The sequence below is a fragment of the Mesoplodon bidens genome (assembly GCF_964165515.1).
Source record: "Mesoplodon bidens genome assembly, chromosome: 1".
Taxonomy (NCBI): Eukaryota; Metazoa; Chordata; class Mammalia; order Artiodactyla; family Ziphiidae; genus Mesoplodon; species Mesoplodon bidens.
Window position 1 is genome coordinate 184,239,503 of NC_138176.1, and position 19,028 is coordinate 184,258,530.

At 41.3% G+C, this 19,028-nt stretch overlaps 1 protein-coding gene across 5 annotated transcripts in view; it reads left to right on the forward strand.

The window, feature by feature from the left end:
- The window catches only part of SEPTIN11 (septin 11), a 104,503-nt gene that overhangs the window by 73,973 nt on the left and 11,502 nt on the right, over positions 1–19,028 (forward strand). Inside the window, exons 8-10 of one of the 5 annotated variants that reach the window (XM_081248904.1) lie at positions 3,175–3,307; positions 5,749–5,936; positions 14,616–15,040. In XM_081248904.1, coding sequence (XP_081105030.1) covers positions 3,175–3,307; positions 5,749–5,936; positions 14,616–14,619 — 325 coding nt within the window. In that variant the 3' untranslated portion in view covers positions 14,620–15,040. The other 4 variants (XM_081248903.1, XM_081248902.1, XM_081248901.1 and 1 more) reach the window with 4 other exon arrangements.

Below are 19,028 nucleotides of genomic sequence, written 5' to 3' on the forward strand. Positions count from 1 at the left end.
CGGGTTCGTGCCCCGGTCCGGGAAGATCCCATATGCCGCGGAGCGGCTGAGCCCGTGAGCCATGGCCACTGAGCCTGTGCGTCCGGAGCCTGTGCTCCGCAACGGGAGAGGCCACAACAGTGAGAGGCCCACGTACCGCAAAAAAAAAAAAAAATTAAGTTGGAAGAGCTAGATATTGCAAAAGATATCATCACTTTAGGTATCTGAGAGGGTACTATAGATGCAGTTCCTTCTGGACTGGTTTTCACTGGCTGGAAGCATAGGGGAGGGTGTCTGGTGTCTCTCATTCACATGTGGATTTCTGCAGGTGCCCGGGGAGTAGGATCTGTGACTGCATTGCTAAGAAACCTACTGCAGGTGACTCCTTGGAGTGGGGGGTTTATGATTTCTTTCTCATACATTGCTTATGCTTTCCAGTGTCAGAGTTGCAAAGCTGGTTCCTGTCCTCAGATGCAGCCATCTAATAAGCAGCATGTGTTGAGGCCATCTGGCTGGTGGCAACATCGCTCCCTAACCTTTCTCTAGAACATGCACTTTCCAGCTTTGGGCTGCAACCTTCACTATCAAATGTGTTCTACATCGTGATCCAATATACACATCGTGAAGTGACACCTGCTCTTAGAGTTTGCACTGCATTTCTGGTTTCTTCTATCCTGTTCTCTAAACTTTTTCTTTTAACATACTGGTTAAAACCCTTGATTGGGTCACGACCCATAGTTTGAAAATGGATCTCCAGAAACTGGAGCCTAAGCTAGGTTGTGGTTGGGACTGGATCAGGTCGAGTCATGCTGAGAGGTCTCAGAATTCCAGTAGCATTACCCAAAGGACCTTCTCTCTGTGGGTCACTTAACAGAAGTTTTCACAATTAAACAAATTTGGCTCTAAGTGAATCAACTTAAACAGGTCTTGTTTTTTTTTTTTTTTTAATTGAGGGACATTTCAGAGCACTTAAGACAAGCAGTGGTTGGCAGACTAGTTACATCAAGTCACCTGGAAGCATTTTAAAAATACAGATTACTTTTGCCTTCGCCTGACATCCTGAGTCAGCATCTCCAGGAGTGGAGTTAGGAAACTGTGCTCAGAAAAGTCCAGTAAAACATGCCCAGGCGACCCTGACGTGCTGCAGGGCTTGGGAGCCCCCGTGCGCTGTGGCTCTCCTAAAGGGAGGTCACACATTGCATTTTCCTTTTGTTCTTTTGCCTTGGGAACCCCACTTTTGAAGATTTCTTGAAACTAGCGATCTCTGGAACACACTTTGGGTCATGTTTCTTGGTAGTGTTTCTATACTAGGTGTTCCACTGCTTGTTAAGAAAGAAGAGGGGGCTTCCCTGGTGGCGCAGTGGTTGAGAGTCCGCCTGCCGATGCAGGGGACGCCGGTTCGTGCCCCGGTCCGGGAGGGTCCCATATGCCGCGGAGCAGCTGGGCCTGTGAGCCATGGCCGCTGGGCCTGCGCGTCCGGAGCCTGTGCTCCGCAACGGGAGAGGCCACAACAGTGAGAGGCCCGCGTACAGAAAAAAAAAAAAAAAAAAGAAAGAAAGAAGAGGAAGATGGATTCATTATCTTAAAATGAACAAAAACTGGGTTCCCCCAAAATTTCATAGCAGGGACAAGTCATCCTCTGCCTTTGGCCATTCTGACTCAAATGATAGTGATAAAGAGTTTATTAGAAGCTAACAAGCAAAATCAAACTCACAAATTATTTTATAGTTTCATTATCCATGCATTTCTCTCTCTCTGTGGCTATATAGCTTAAATTTCAAGTCCAAATATTGCTATTAATATTAGGCAACACTAATGTCGGCCAAACTTGCTTTTGTCTCCTAAGATAATGTGAAAGCCAAATATACCTCCAGAAACTCCAAACTCGTGATTGTCCATTACCCAGGCAGTGTTGACACTCTTGAGGGCAGGAGAACTGATTGTTCAGCAACCAATAAGAGCATTGATTATAGAAGCATAAACAGTCCTAATTAATGCATTTTGTAAGTATGCTGCTCTTATAAACGTATGTCCACATGCACACGCCCCTCCACCACCTGAATGTTCTTTTTCTCCTTCTACATGGACAAGTGTGAATGCTGGGGTGGCTCTGCATGGAGCCTGGGCTCATCCACAGGCGCTCTTCATTTTGGAATCAGCACTTTGGATGAATTTGGTCCCTAGGTAAAAGTGGATAATCCTGCTGCAGACTTGTGTAACTGTAACAACCCTTGTTCTAGGGAAACTGCAAGGGAGAGAGAGAGATAGCAATTACCGGCAAATGTATCTCTGTTTGTGTAAGTGTGGGTGTGGGTGTCTGGTTTTTTTTCTAGTTGTGTTACCAAAGGTGATTTTTCTGTAAATATATCTCTTCTGACTTGGAGGTAAAACTGCGTGATGGCCTTTGCTTTAAAATATTGGGCCCCAAGTTCTGTAGACAGTCAGGGGCAGGATAAGGTTTAAAATAAAAATCAAACTCCTCCCTGCTCTGTTTACAATTGGTAATAGCACTTGAAGAGCCGCAATTTTCTGTAACACCTTTAGATACACTATTGTCTCTTTAGATGGTTCACTGAGTCTGTTTTCTAACCTGGGGGCTGGAGGAAGACGCGTGCGGGGGTAACATTTATTAAGCACCGATGTGACCTCAAATGCTTCACTCACTCTGCCCACATTTACCTCCCGAAATCATGGGCCCCGGAAGGCATTGTATTCAGAGAACATTGAGGCTGAGAGGCCGTGCCCTTCCCAAGATCAGTCAGTAAATTGCTGTGAACCCAAAACCAACCCTGGTGGGTCTGTCTGGCTCCAGTGCCGATGCATTTCTCTCTCTACACCCCCTCCGTCTTCTAAAATTCTAAATCACGTCTTCAGTATCTACGTGGTACTGAACTGGGAGATACTGGCCAGCCCAGGCTTCCCCCATGTGAATGTATGTAGCATACAGCTTGGCCAGTAAGAGACATCCCATTAGTGCTACACTGTACTTATTGCCTCATCTCTGGTTCCTGATGTGCTTGTCTTTCTGATCGCCACATAACTAAAAAGAAGATGGTGCCATTTTGTGTGTCCTTGAACCTGGTGAGTTGGCAGCCTTATTTATTTTGAGGAAGTGGCTGGGTAGGAATTGTCTGGACTGAAATTTCTTATCATGCAACTCCATGACACTGTCCTTGGTTTGTGGCTTTTGAATAGTCTTCAGGAGACATACGAAGCAAAAAGGAATGAATTTCTGGGAGAACTTCAGAAGAAAGAAGAAGAAATGAGACAGATGTTTGTCATGAGAGTGAAGGAGAAAGAAGCTGAACTTAAAGAGGCAGAGAAAGAGGTAAGCCATCTGTCCTTGCTTCCGGGGGAGACACAGACGAGACAGGCCTTCGTGCTGCTCTAAGCACTTGCTACATATATTCTATCACACGAGGGGCTACTAACCTGGTACGAAGAGTAGGGCAGCCAGTCTTATCCCCATTTCACAGATGGTAACACTGAGTGTCGTAAAGCTTAAGTTATTTATGCAGTCACATACCTAGTTAGTAGCAAAGCCAAGACTAAAGCTAGAACTTAGGTTTCCAGACCTGATCCCACATTCCTTGTAACTCCATATTTCATCGATTTACAAGTGATGAAACGTAAGATTTGCAATTCTGGGACCATTATTGTCTCAGTCTACCAGTCAACTCAGTGAACTAAACGGTGGAGGGCCCTTCGCCCCTGTCTGATGGGGGACGGGCTCCGTCCGCCGTGTCTGTGCTCTGGCTTCCCTCTGGGATGCACACCCCTGGCTCCAGTGTCCTGCTGACTCTAGTTCCCCACGCCGAGCCCAGGGTAGCTGCATCCTAGAGGTTCCCATGGACTCCTTTTTTATTTCCAAAGAAGTGTTTATTGATTATTTGAGTTTTATTTTGAGAAGTTTCTTGAAACACAAAGTATAGGTTTTGGTATGGAACAAAGTTGTTTCTAATAATTAAGCACACAGACACACAAATTATCACTTTAAAATATTTTAAGCACAGAAAATCTGCCTAAAACTGCACAGATGAATGTATATTTCATCATAATGTACCCATTATTTAAGTTAAACCAAGAACTTAATTTAGTTGCCATTAGATTAATGAAGTGTGGAAACTTTTAAGGTCACTTGATTAAATGTAAATGCATCCTTTTTACTTACATTTGTTTCTTATATGTAGTACCCTAAATACACAGCTAAATGTGTGCATAGAATATTATAAAATGAAATAACAATGAATATTTTCAGATGTACAGATTATTTCACATTATGATGAGTAGTAATTTGATCTCATTTTAAGTAATATTTTCATTATAATAAGATACAGTTTTAGCAGAGTTCAGAATTAAACAGTCAGTTCTCTTCAGATTTTAAAATGACCCAATTAATTCTTTAGCTGATATAGCTCAATGAATATTACTCATTTTACCCTGTTAAAAGATAAACTGAGGGACTTCCCTGGTGGTCCAGTGGTTAAAAATCCACGCTTCCACTGCAAGGGGGCATGAGTTCGATCCCTGATCAGGGAACTAAGATCCCACATGCTGTGCAGCGTGGCCAAAAATTAAAAAAAAAAAAAAAAAAAAGATAAACTGAGGCACATTAAAATTTGTAAGAGTTTATCTGAGCAAACATCAATTGGAATCAGGCCCCATGGATTTCTGCTGTAACAGTCACCCCAATGAGAGAGAGCAAGAAATAGGTTTGCCTTAGATAATAAGAAAGTTAGAGGTTATTTAAATAGCTAAGTACTCACCCTAGTTTTGCTGCAGAGAAAGGAAAGTTGAGCCTTATTTGCTGTTGGCTTTAAGTATCAAGTTGAATGCTAGGTAAAAATTCTAGAATTATCTAAATAGTAAGGATTTTCCCCTCCCTCCCTCCCAGTTTTTTTTTTTAAATATAAATTTATTTATTTTTGGCTGCGTTGGGTCTTTGTTGTTGTGTGCGGGCTTTCTCTAGTTGTGGCTAGCAGGGGCTACTCTTCGTTGCAGTGCGTGGGCTTCTCCTTGTGGTGGCTTCTTTTGTTGCAGAGCACAGGCTCTAGAGCACAGGCTCAGTAGTTGTGGCTCACGGGCTCTAGGCGCGCGGGCTCAGTAGTTGTGGCGCATGGGCTCTAGAGCACAGGCCCAGTAATTGTGGCGCATGGGCTTTGTTGCTCCGCGGCATGTGGGATCTTTCCGGACCAGGGCTCGAACCTGTGTCCCCTGCATTGGCAGGTGGATTCTTAACCACTGCGCCACCAGGGAAGCCCCCTTCCAGTTTTTGTTTCTGCATTTTGTGATAATTTTCTAAATTCAGTTTGTCAAGGGCCAGAAATTTCTCCACATACTCTTCTTATTTGAATAGTACGGATACATATATCTGTAGTCACTGTGTAAGTCTCTAAGTAACTATAGATTATACTTTTCAAAAAAGGACCAGAACTTTTCTTACCACTAGGGTGAGTTTCTTATTAGGAGCATGGATAATTTTTATTTTCTTCTTTATGCTTTTTACAATGAACACGTATTTTATTATCAGAAAAAGTGCATAGAGATTCCCCTTAGTGCTAAGGGGTCCAAGTTTCAACAGTGTGTAGTGCTCCAAGGGATGCTTTTCACCACCTCGGCCTGGCTCAGCACCAGACGGTACCTCACTTGTGTAACTAAAACACGGGCAGGGGCACACACACGTTCTGCTTCTGAACGGATCCAGATAGCCTTACGCCAGTAAGCGTCCCGTTCCCTCCACCAAGCTTGTCTTCCTCCTCTTCTCTCCAGCTCCACGAGAAGTTCGACCTCCTAAAGCGGACACACCAAGAAGAGAAGAAGAAAGTGGAAGACAAGAAGAAGGAACTGGAGGAGGAGGTGAACAATTTCCAGAAGAAGAAGGCGGCAGCCCAGTTGCTACAGTCCCAGGCCCAGCAGTCTGGGGCCCAGCAAACCAAGAAAGACAAGGATAAGAAAAAGTAAGCGGGTGTCACCCCCATGCAGCGGGGCCCTCTAACAATTTATTCCTCTTGCATGTCTCTACTTTTCCCATTTACAGACTGGAAACTGGTCTATTACCAGAAAGATAAAAGCAAGAATTTTCTCTACAGTGCAGGGGAGACGACAAAGGTTTTTAAAGTATTTCTAAAGGGTACACAGACACTAATTTATAAAACTTGACCACACGATCAAGCAATCAGGACTGGAGTAACCTGTCATCTCCAGTAGTATCTTCTGCACCAACACTAGGAATCTTGAGAAGACAGTGCATTTCTCTTCACTACTCTCTGGAGACAATCCTCATGGCTCTTGATAAAGAGCATCCTAAAATTATGATTGTTAGAATTATTTTTCTATTCTCTGTTGTAAGGCTTAAGAAGTCAGTCATTGAAAGTCTTGTTCCCAAAATGAAAGATTTGGAAGAACTACTAGTGGCCACTAGTTTTCCCTCTAAATTCCACAAGATGATGAATCGTTTTATTGTGAAAATGGGATCAAAATGCCCGTTAAGACACCTCCACCAATTCTCAAGACACACCTGTACCTGCACAAAATTTTTTTAAATTATGGCCTTGATTTAATGTGCCAAAGGGTCAGATTCTGCTTTTGAGTGGTCACATCCTATGATGCTCCAATAGCAGGGGCCTGAATCCAGTGGGAGATTTGGGTCTTCCTTGAAATTCTGCTGTGGTTTGAAGCTTTACATCAAATCACCTGAAAGACTAGAGGGTGCCATTTTATGACAATTACTATTGGTTTGACAGTAAGCACAGTGGTCAGTAAGATACCTTTGAAGAAAACCTTAGTGGTAGCTGGGTGGTGAGCCCATGGATGCCACCCTGCTTTGTCTGTTTAAGGTGTGGTCCTCTGAGGGCAGTTTTCAGGATTCCTGCTCTTCATCCTTAGATGCTAAGGTTCTAGGGCAAAGGCTGATGACTAAGTAAACAATAAAAATGTTGGTACTGGAGTAGGCAGAGAATTACATTCTTAGACATATATGGCAGATAGGATTGAGCCTGCACAGCAATCGAGTCCTATCCCGGGGGAGTGAGCTCGATAGTGGTGTTCACTTAATCTGAGTGAACGTGCAGACTTGTCCCTGAGGAATCTTGTTACGTTTCCTGTGGTAGAAACCAAAATGCACTGCTACAGTGACGTACAGAGAAAGTTTGAAATTCTGCTTTGCAAACCTTGACTTGCCAAGCTCTGAGCCAGCAGGAAATGTATGAAGAGAGCAGGGGAGCCAGCAGACTTTCTAAGCAATAGAAAGGAGTTGGTGTAGGTGAGCTGTGATTTGAATGGGGTTGGTACAGACCCACGTGGTCAAAGGACTCCAGGGGCCGAAAATTTAGTTATGCTGGATTAATTTTGAGAGTAACAACTGCCTAGATTATAATCCAGTTCAAGAAAGCACTTTGTAGCTACACATGTTGGGAGAGCATCGGCCACTAATGGTGACGTTCCCCATGCAGATTCAGAGATTAGTGACTCTTCCAGGGAAGACAAAACGCAAGCCATTTGGCATCATTCCTTGTTGATCCAAACTAACCCAGGATAAAAACAGGTTGTGTGTGTGTGTGTGTGTGTGTGTGTATGTATGTACACATCTATAGGCATGAATGAAACAGGAAAAAGCTGCTGACTCACGGTTTAGGAAACCCAAAGTCGAGTTTTTCTTACCCCGAAGCACTAAAGTGCATAAAGGTACATGTTTTAGAGCTTAAAATGTTTATAGAAGACCAGCAATGTTCCAAGGATATTTCATGTATACTGGATGTGCCTTTAAGCAATAAAAATTCCGAGAGCTGACCAGTATTGTGCCTCCATTGTAAAAAGTATCTAGTAACAGACTTCTCCGTGCAAGGAGGTTTTTCTTGTCCTATAGAACATTTTAGGTTATTTTCTTCGCAGCCTTGGGCCTTAGCAGTGTATAATGCATTTCACGTTTATGTGAAGTGTGTGCGAATTCTATTTTAGCCTTATTTATACATTCTCATTTATTATTAATGGAATTAGACTTAATTTGGTGAGCAGTAGTCACCAGATTTTGTGCCTGACAAGGGCGCGTACTTTTCGGTAACTTCTATGTTCTTAAGCTTTTCCACACTTTCCCATTTGAACAGTGAAAGCAGTTGCCAGTTGGAGGCCTGAAGTGTCAAAGTTAAAAAAAAAAAAAAAAATCACTTCCCTTGCTGCCAGTGGAGAGTTTTGATTAGAGAGGACCGCAGACAGACAGTAATCAGGGTAACCAGAACAGTACTTGGAAAATAAATGGGAGGCTCTTTCCTCCTCGTGTAGCTGGAGGAGAGGCTGGAGTCACCACACTTGCCGCTTAGGAGCTGCTCCAGGGAGAGAGTTTAAAAAGAGATGCGTATTGATTCACCTGCCATGCTTCCACCTCAGAGCTTCACTTTTCTAATAGTTTAAAATTCCGTTTTTCTATTCTAATGACACGCTCCCTCTTTAACGTAGGTAAGGCTTTGTACTTCTCCTTGACCTGTTAGTGGCATGAGAGCATATAACATTTCCTAAGATTACAGACAAGGTAGAACTAACCCTGGCACTGCCATTAGCTGGACCCCCGCCTCCTGCCATCTCTGGCCACCAAGTCACTTTCCTTGATGGCGGCTACACCTCAGTGGTGGGAGTGCCCGAGGGTAAGTTGTTCAGTAGTTGTTCAGTGTTCATCTTTTCTGAAAACTTTGCACAGTTGTGAGCCAGCAGTTTGCTGGTTAAGATGAATCCATTCCAAAAACAAAGTTTTAAAAATCTATCATTTTAAAATGGTACCTGGCATCTGATAACTCTAGTTTACACAATCATCCACTCATCTTTTCTTTTTTAAAAGAATATTTTGATTCTTCCTAAGGGGTGAAGTTGCATGTTTTGGACTTGCCTCAAATTAGACATGTGAATCTTGGACTTGCTTTATACCTAGGAGGGGGAAAGCTCCGGGCATTGCTTTAGCTGTAACCATATAATGATTGTCCTTTTTTTTTTCCCTCCGAAGTAGATTAATAGCATGTCCTCCATCCACTATATTCCAATCCCCAAGTTAATTGTTGAAAGACATTTATTGTATATTCAGTACCGATGTGATGCCCAAATCTAATAGATTATGGTTTTGTGTTATTTGAGAAGATGAAAGTCAAACAGCAAATCCTTTCACTAGAACATGTAGTGGTTTCAAGAAGTCACTCATGAATTCTGAATTACCTGCAAATGGAAACTAACCACGTGTTCTTTAATTCAATATTAAAATTTTGCTTTTGCTTGTCATGTAGAATAGCTTACTCAAATTTTTGGTTTTAATTTCTGTCAATTCCATAATCATTGCATGAGCATTCACCATCACCGAATGCTGGTGCTGGCGCTCCTAATTTTCCTTCTTTTAATTTATTATTATTTCTAACTTTTTTGTTTTGTTTTTTAACTTGCAGTGCAAGCTTCACATAAAGCCTGGCAAGCCAAGGATGGTCCGCATTCACCTGCTTTTGCAGTAATATTGTATCTCTGCCATCTGTGTCCTTTTATTTTGTTTTATTTTTATTTTTTTCCCTTTCCCAGACACCATATAACTATTAACTCATTTTGCTGAATGTTGTTCGGTGGTGGAAAATGATAGAACAAGGGGATAACAGCAAAAGCTATGTGCAGCCGGACTTTGTTTCTGGAAAGCAAATGATTTGCCTTTTATGCCTGTTCAGAGTGGCAGCAGGACGCATGCCTGTTGTGTTACTTTTATGTTGCTTTGGACCAAGGGAAGGAGGCTAAATTGCTACATGTACGTCTGACAGGAAAACTTTTCACCGCCTCAGCAGCTGACTATAAACCTGAATAGCCATGACAACTTGCTCTTCTTGATTATTCGTCTCCATGACGCAAAAGGCCCTGAACTCCCTCTGTCTCTTCTCCACACCTGCCCCGAACCAAGGTAGCTTTGTATGTAGGCAGAACGGTGGGTACACTTTACCTGACTTTTACCCTTGCGTGGATTTTTTTATTACTATAATAACATTATTTGGCCTGGGTTGTGGGTCTGTTCAGACTGACAGTTTCCTCTTATGGCTTAAAAAATGTGTCTGAACCCCTGTGTCTCAAATCCTGGCCAAGTGGGTTGTAATAAGAAAATGATGAGTCTGTTCCCTTGTATCAGGGCAACCTTGGCCCTCTCACAGATAGCCCTCTCCAAGGTTGGATCATACAACCTTGTTTAGTAGAAGAATCTTCTACTAAGGATGATGGGCTTTCCACAACCTGCTTACTACTTACAAGATCCAGTCTTTTCATAAACACACCTAAATCTGCTCTCAGTAGGCTGAGAGAGGAGGGCCTAATGACTGATTGCAGGATATCGACTGCTTCTAATAACAGTTTTCAATAATTAATGAGGAGAAATTTTCCAGAAATATTTAAAATAGAAAATCTGTTATAAACTGTATCATCTGCAGCACAAGTTTGAGGGGGCCTTGTCAACTTAAGGTAGAAATGGGAAGGAACATAACATAAACCCACAAGTCAAGAAAGCAGAAATTCAGCTTCACATCCAGTTTCCTTGCATAGTCTCTTTTTGATATTTGCAATAAAGGCACGATGGAATAGAACAGCTGGTCTTCAAATCCAGTTGTCTTGAAGGAATTTCCTCACCTTTTCCTTCACGAAGACTAGCTCTACCTGCTCTTTGCGTTTAAGGCCCAGTGCCCCATCAACAAGGGTTAGGACTTAACCATATGGCAGGACATAGACTACATGCCAAATTTGTATGGAAAAGGGCATATCTAATTTCTTTTCTGTACTTTTCCTTTTTGAGGCTTATCCTTTTATTTCCTTGATTTTTTCCCCTCTAATAACAAGATACTCGCAGCTTTCTCTCTAACTCCATAGTCTCCTGTTTCTTACTTGAAAGAATAACATTTCTCATGAACCTGATACTTCACCTCTGCATTTTCCTTTTGGCCTTCACTAGTCATACATTAATCAAATAGGATAGAATACACACACACTTACACACACTTTTTTTTTTTTTTAATAAGTCTCTAGTTGATTCCAATGAAGACTTTTTTCCCTTCTCTTTATCCTCAACCACACTATTATGGGACAGAAGGAATGGTCATGCATGAACTGATTTAGGCTTAATTAGGCAAAGTAAGAAATCAGTTTCACGGAAGCCGAAACTAAGCTGGGATACAAACTGCAAACCAGAAGCAGCAATAGTGATATAAAGACAGGCTTAGGAGCTACTGGACCAATGTTTTTGTTTTTGCTTTTGCTTTTTTAATGATTCTAGTCTGAAGCTGGCTATTAGGCAGCATGCTGATTCTAACCATGGGCCGAGTTTGCTCAGGTGCTGTGCACCAGACAGAAGCTTGAATACTTGTGTTGTATGCTTGTTCCAGCCATTGCTTGTGTGAGCATTTTTGTGCCTTGTAACAGGAAATACACTTCTAAATTCTAAAAATGCATCACTTTAAAATTTTCATTTTACATGCATCACTAAAGCCTTTTTGAAGTGAGCCTAGCCACGAAAGGCATCCAGCTGACTTTTTGATTCCAAGATTGTTGATTGATTGGATTGATTTTTCTTTTCCCATTAAATTTTTCACAGAAAAATAAATCATATGGAGAGTCAGGGAATAAAAAGTCAAAGAAAACATAAAGGCTTTTTTAAAAAATGCATTGCTTCTGAACTTTTCTCTGCCCCTGCTCCCTGGCCCTGTTTGGTTTGTTATTGCTGCCCTCTCTTCTTTCTGTATCTGTGCCTTTTTTCACAGTAGTCCTTGGCTCTGCACGGAATAAATGATACCCTCAAATCTAATTGGATGTGCTTTCGCCTTTGCATGTAAGTACGGCAGTAAAAAACCTTTGAGACCTTTTTGACTTTTTAAAATTAGAGAAACAAATGGGATAGGTGGATTTTTTTTCTCCCTGGAGGGGGGTAGGGAGGTATTGGTTTGAGTAGTCTTTGTTTTTTTAAAAAACCAACAAACAAAAAACCTAAATATATTTAAAATGGCTCACATTTATATCTTTTTTACAAGAAACACAGAGATTTGACTTTTCCTTGATATCAGTGTGCAAGTCAGAAATTACTAACCCCAGTCTGTGTTCTACACAGCATTGTGGGTTCATTGGATATTACAGAGGGTCCTTGGTTTTTTTTTGTTTTTGTTTTTTTGGTTTTTAGTGTTTCATTTTTTTTTTCTAGGTTTTTTGTTTTGGTTTGGTGTTTTTTGTTTTTTGACTGCACCGTGCGGCTTGTGGGATATTAGTTCCCTGACCAGGGATTGAACCTGTGCCCTCGGCAGTGAGAGCGCGAAGTCCTAGCCACTGGACTGCCAGGGAATTCCCAGAGGGTCCTTGGTTCTGACTGTGTAAGTAAAGTTAGAATGAGAAACTACTACCTTACACTAGAGAAAAAGCAAGAGGAAAAAATTTTTTTAATGCTAGGCTCCCTTTATGATTGCTTGATTTTTGGTGATCTTGGTTTAATGGTCTTTCCCTTGTGCTAACTACTGGCAGGGATCACCTTTTTTTTTTTTTTGGCCAGCTCTTGCTGGCCTCTCCCCACATCTTTTGTTCAACCATAATGACCATCTTTTTGCTTCTTTTGGACTTCAGATACCCGTAACAGTTGTAAGTGCGGTAGGATGTGATGAAAAAGCACTTAGGAGAATTTACTGGCAGTTTAGAGACTATGTTTTCCCAACTTAGGCTCTTTATTAATTGGTCAGGGTTTTGTCCAGAAAGGGCACCTCAACCAGTGGAACATTTAACAAAATGCTGGGCACAGGTTACTCACCTTCCTTCTCTGCTTTGTGATCTCACCAGCGATAACACTTCATATCTTGTGCACCTCAAACACTCGGTTTCCTCACTTTCTTGACATATCCATAAGTGTTTCATATACAAACTGTTGAATCAGTTTTTTCAGCTGTTACCAACCCATGTCATACTGTCTCTGTGTGGTCCTACCAAAACTGTCCATTCAGATCCCTTTGCTTTCCCATTTGCAAGTGTCTGAAGTTGTCAAGTCTCAGCTTCCAGAAGTCTCGGTTCCACTGACAGGATACATATGTGATGACTCTTTAGGGGAAATGATGACGTACAAAGTCTAGATTGTATGTAGGTATGAAGGGAATTTTTAAAATAAGTTGAAGATTAAGCTGTGAACAGCATTAGAACTTTGTCTATTTCTTAATTTTAAAATATGCTGATACGCCTTAAACTGTAGTTGTAGATCATTGTCATTTTGCTGTTTGAAAATAACCAATGTGTTTTTAAAACTGTTGTGTAATCTACTTTGTGTTAATGCAGAATTGTCATATATGTAAACTGCATGTTAGACACTTGTCTTTTTTAAAAAACTAAAATAATTGTATTAATGTGAAGCATATCATTTTTTCAAGTATGAAAGTAATCACTTAGCAGACTTGCTTGGTAATTTGGTGTCTGTTAAGGTAGGAGAGTGGCGGACAGGTAATCTATGCATATATCACTAGTGCCAAGACATAAAGTGGGGGAAAATATATTTTTACCCAAACATTGTGTGCCCTTTTGTGAGTTCTTTTTAGTCACTGTTTGATATGCAAATGTACACATGCTTATAATATTGGATAAAAGAAATAGGGATGAAAGAGTCTCGTGTTTTCCTACCTTGTCTGGACTTCAAATGCTACCATCTGGGCAGCACCAGCTCCGCCAAGATGCTTGCCACGTGATGTCCTGTACGTCATATTACTGTCTCTGCCACCCTTTCTCCCTGACTCCCGTCCCCTTCCACCCCAACTAGATTAGTGCCCCACTGCCCCAGCTGAGGCGTCCTCTTCTTCCCCAGCCTCCGGTGCTGGCGCTGCTGCTCACCCCGCCGCTGGGCTTGAGGAAGTCATCCCTTTACTGACACACTGCTGTTCTTTCACAGTTTGTTGTAGAGAAGCTCCTTTTTTTTTTTTTAAGCCTTTTAAGAATCAAATTTGAATCTGAACCTTTCTTTTTTCTCTTCTGTAGCTTCTTCTTTATGTAACCATCCTGTTGACAAGCCCTACTCTCTCCTAATGGACATAGAGCATTAGAAGAGCAGGAGCTGTCTGTTCACACGTGTTGGGGAAGAGTTACCTCATTTCCACCATCGCCTCCTATTCTTTTAAAGTCTGGGTCAAATATTGCACTGCTGTTTGTATTTGTCAATGTCTGTTTACAAACCACTGCCCATAGTGGTTACTTAAGTGACTTATCACCACCAAAAACAGTAATACCTAATACTACTACTTAAAAGGAAATTGAGTGAAACAGAGAACTTGGGCCAAAACCCAAGGTAGCCCTGTGTTGGGATCCTCTTGCTTAGCTGTCATGTTCTTGAAGCTGCTGACCCAAGAACTCACGGACTGAAGACAGCATGGACCCTAATCTGAGGGTCCACAGACTTGATCTCATGTTAACTCCAGACCTCTGTCCCATGAGTGACATTCTGAACAGCCCTATCAGGACCCTCAACCGTCAATCAGGTCATAAGATCGGGGCAGCAATTTTCCTTCCTTTTGTTAGCTTTATGGGTTGAAGTTTGGGATTTTTTTTTCTAAACATTTGGTATTGCATGAACAAAGATGGCTGCATTTTTTTAATTTGGAGTGTTCTATTGATACAATGTTTTTATTTTTCAGCTGACCGTCTGCCTCTTGAGAGAGAGAAGTGGGCATCCTTCCTTTAAATTCAGGAACCATTGTTGTTTTATTTGACTCTTTTTCTGTTACCTGCACCCCTCATCTAAGTTTTTGGGGTTCTGTTTTGGAAAAAAAATTTTTTTTCCTACTTAGCCAGTTCTGTTTTATGTATTGGTTATTCAAACTTAGTTTTGGTATCAAAATTATGCCAGTTTTAAGCTCAAGGGGAAATTTAAATGAAGTTTAAGTCACAGAATTCTGTTTAAGATGCTCTCCTCATCTCAGATACAACAACAACAAAATCCCTGTGCTGTCACTGGGATTTTGACCTACAAGTCTTAATCATGTTTAAAATGTGCCAGTATTAGGTAGATGACTTTTCTGCCTCTAGGACTCATTTTATATTTAAAGGTACCTTAAAATAACTTTCTGGCCCATCCCTGCCTTTTTATTTATTGCGAAGCTTTTCTTTACCTTGTGTCCAGAGTTTTTGTGTCCTGGACCATGGAAACAAACCCCCGACAAGTACATATCCTGTCCCAGACAACAGCAACATTAACTTAACGTTGGTTCTGATCAGGTGGCTTACTCCACTGTGTCTGCAAAAAAAAAAAAAAAAAAAAATCTGCTGGAAATCACTTAAAATACACCCACATGCAAACACACGCACTTCTGCCTGCTGAGTCTGTGAGTTCTAATGCTGACTCGTTTTTGACAGGCTATTTTTTTTTTTTTTTTTGCGGTACGCGGGCTTCTCACTGCTGTGGCCTCTCTCGTCGCGGAGCACAGGCTCCGGATGCGCAGGCTCAGCGGCCATGGCGCACGGACTCAGCCGCTCCGTGGCATGTGGGATCCTCCCAGACCGGGGAACGAACCCGTGTCCCCTGCATCGGCAGGCGGACTCTCAACCACTGCGCCACCAGGGAAGCCCGTGACAGGCTATTTTATTAGCAGCCACCTCTTAGGTGCAGTTTTTGTAGTCAAGGTACAAGTTTCAAATTCATTTCTATTTTAAGGCATGAACACGCATTTTAAGTTACCTTTTCATTTCATTACTTGTCAATAGTCTGCTTACTTCCATCATTATTTAGCCCCATAGTAGGTGGATATTGGTGGCGTGAATTGCATTTGGTAAAGATCTTAGGAGTGTTCCCTTGTATTTAAGAATGGTACATATGCTTCTGTTGAAAGGTGAAATGATGAAGCAACAGTCCCTGCTTCTTGAATCATTTGATTCTTGGAAGAGGTTATTTAGACCAATTGGAGGAGCTTGCTGGCAAGGGGCCTTCTTAGAAAGACACTATTATTAAATGCAATAAAATCAGGTTCATCTGAGCCATTAAATGATTAAAATATAAGAGTCAAGAGCCATCCCCTCCATACTACAGTGTAATCTGTAAGGATAGAAATTTGCTAATGATGTGACCGCTGGTTTGCGGGTGGATGGTGGGTATCAACTCCTTAACTGATGCTACAGCATGACATACTGTCGGTTTTGTAAGTTAAACACAAACATCCTATTGTGTGAAACCACTGTGATTACTAAGTACAACAATTGGATTTATTTTTAAACTCCTTGTAATATTTTAATATCAACTTTACCCTATCACTCATATTTTAAAAGTAAATTCTGCATCAGATTGTAAAGACACTTTTTGGGCAATATTTAAAAAGCAAATTAGGCAGTATTTTTTTGTTTGTTTAAGTAGAGAAATTTGTAATCTATTTCTGCTATTCCCTTTTTAGTCTTCAGGTTGGAGGAAGTGTAAAGGTAATCATCTTAATGGGAGGGGCAAGGGAACTGGCTATTACATGCAGGTTGGCCTCTGTTCAGTTATCTAGTGGATAACAGACACCACTGGTCAAGTACACAGCTATCCTCCATTGATTTGGCATTTTACTTAAGGTGGTTCCTTTTCTCAAGTGTTGATAAAACTGGTATGTTCTCAAGTTCTCTTGGCTGACCAACTAAGAGATACGAATAATAAAAACTACTCGCTTATCCTAAGCTAGATTGTTGAAAAGCAGGGAGAACTGAGCCATCTGAACCTATTTCTATTGGTGATAGGCTTTTTATTTTTCAAACAGTCTTTAAAAAAAAACCTTACTTGACTTCAGATACAGACTCGGCCTTATTGCTGAAAAGTGTAGTCTAGATGGTCTACTTGAGATAGGCACAGCACGTGTATAAAGGAGAGACCTGATCTGAATTAGTATGTGCTGAGCTGGGTCAGATAAAATTAGGTCATCTTCCCAATAGGCTTGACCATACTTTTCCCCACCAACTGTACCTAAACGTCCTTCTTAGTTATTTTGGTTATTTTTCTGCCTATCATTGTCCCAGCTTATGGGTAAAAGTTCTGGATATCTGAAAAACTAAGTACATAATTTTCACTGTATTTAAATGACATTTCTATGCAAAACCTTTTGCTTTGCAGATGACTGTCATCTTTCCACCCTGGAGACTGACAGTGTTGGCAATGTGGCTCATTTTGAAGATCCTTGTACTTGAATCCTTAAGACCATGGTATTTAGTCCTTGAGACTGATACCATCTGGCTTTCAGATCAATCTCTAGCAAACAACTGGCACCCTCAGGGCTGGTGTAGAGGTTGAATGTGTTAATCTAAAAAGACTAATTGCGAGCCTCTGTATCTGCTCACCTCACTTTCCAACCTTCCTATTCTGACAGGTAGCTGTTTACAAATGAGATTTTTTGGTTGTTAGTGGAACATCGTGGGAGGTACAGATGAAGACTTCACATCTGCCTCAAATCAGTAATTTGCATGCTGTGAGTTGAATGGCATTTCAGTCCACTATGGAAGCTTCCTTTCAAAATCATGGCACCTAGATCAGAGGAGGCAGAGGCTATTATTCAAGGTTGGTCCCTGTCCAAAAAAAACACTTGTGTATGTGGGGGGAGGGTGCAGAGTAACATTCCACGAAGAACTCTGCTTAACCATGCCTTCTCTGTACGGTGCGTTGAGAATGCTGAAGAGTTGCAGTTCTAGCTCTCCTTGCCCTTTATTTATATCCATCCATCTTCCCCCCCCCCAAATACTTTTTTTTACTCTATATACTGCACCAGGCCTACATTAGGTACTGTGGATGTAGCCACGCACTATGAATTGCATGTCTCTCTGCATACCTCAAACACGGCAAATTCTGGGGGTAAACAGAAAAGGTAAGCCCTTTCTATGCTAAATTGTGAGAGTATTCTGAAAAGCAAAACCCACCCCCACCCCCAACTGCTTTTCAGTGGTTTCTTTCTTAAGGTTGCCCTTCTTTCTGTAGTGTCCTCTTGCTAACAAAATAAGCTGTTTCTGAGAATGAGAAACCAGTTCACTGGGCCTATGCTTTTCTACACTGCCCTACTGTTGTGTAACACAATAAGGTCAACAGTTTTGGCATCTGATCTGCTATGAAGGTTGTACTTCAAGAGTCAAGAGAAATGGAGAGGTTCAGCCTCCTGGAAACTTCAACACTAGTGTTTTGTGCTCTCTTCAGATTTCTCTACCTGATAAGACGTTCTTGGTTACCTCTCTTGACACCTTTTCAATAATCAAGAGATGACACAGGGAGAGTTATGTCTGTGTGCTACACATGGGTCTTACATCATAAAAACCACTGCAGAGGGTCCCTGACTTAAGATGGTTTGACTTAAAATTTTTTGATTTTATGATGGTGTGAAAGTGATATGCATTGAGTAGAAACCATATTTCTGAATTTGGATCTTTTCCTGGGCTAGCAATATGCAGTTTGGATGCTCATTTTGCTGGGCAGTGGCAGCAAGCTGCAGCTCTCAGTCAGCCAATGCAATCACAAGGGTAAACAACTGATACACTTAGAACCATTTTCAATTCAGTATTCAATAAATTCCATAGAATATTCAATACTTTATTATAGAACAGACTTTGTGTTAAATGATTTTGCCCAACTGTAGGTTACTGTAAGTGTTCTGAGCACATTTGAGGTAGACTAGGCTAAGCTATGATGTTCAGGTTAGATGCATTAAATGCATTTTCGACTTAAGGATATTTGCAACTTATGATGAGTTTATCGGGATGTAACCGCACTGTAAATAAAGGAAGGTCTGTAAACTCATCAGTATGGTGAGGGAAGGCTTTCATTTTAACTCCTTAATGCAAGCTGTGCTACAAAGCCTGTACTTCATCTCTTCTGTCCTAATGATTCGTCAAATCCAGCTCAAAATGAAAGCAGCAAGCTTTTGGGAGTTACAGCAAGCTTTTGGGAGTTACGATACTATTTTCAAGTATTCTCAATCATATTTCGAAGTTATCTTGCAGGACCAAACAATGAACAAGTATTAGGATTTTTAATTTGTAAAACTTTTTTTTTTTTTGGTACGAGACATACTTAGCCACTATCTGTCCCAAACCACGGCAGATATTGC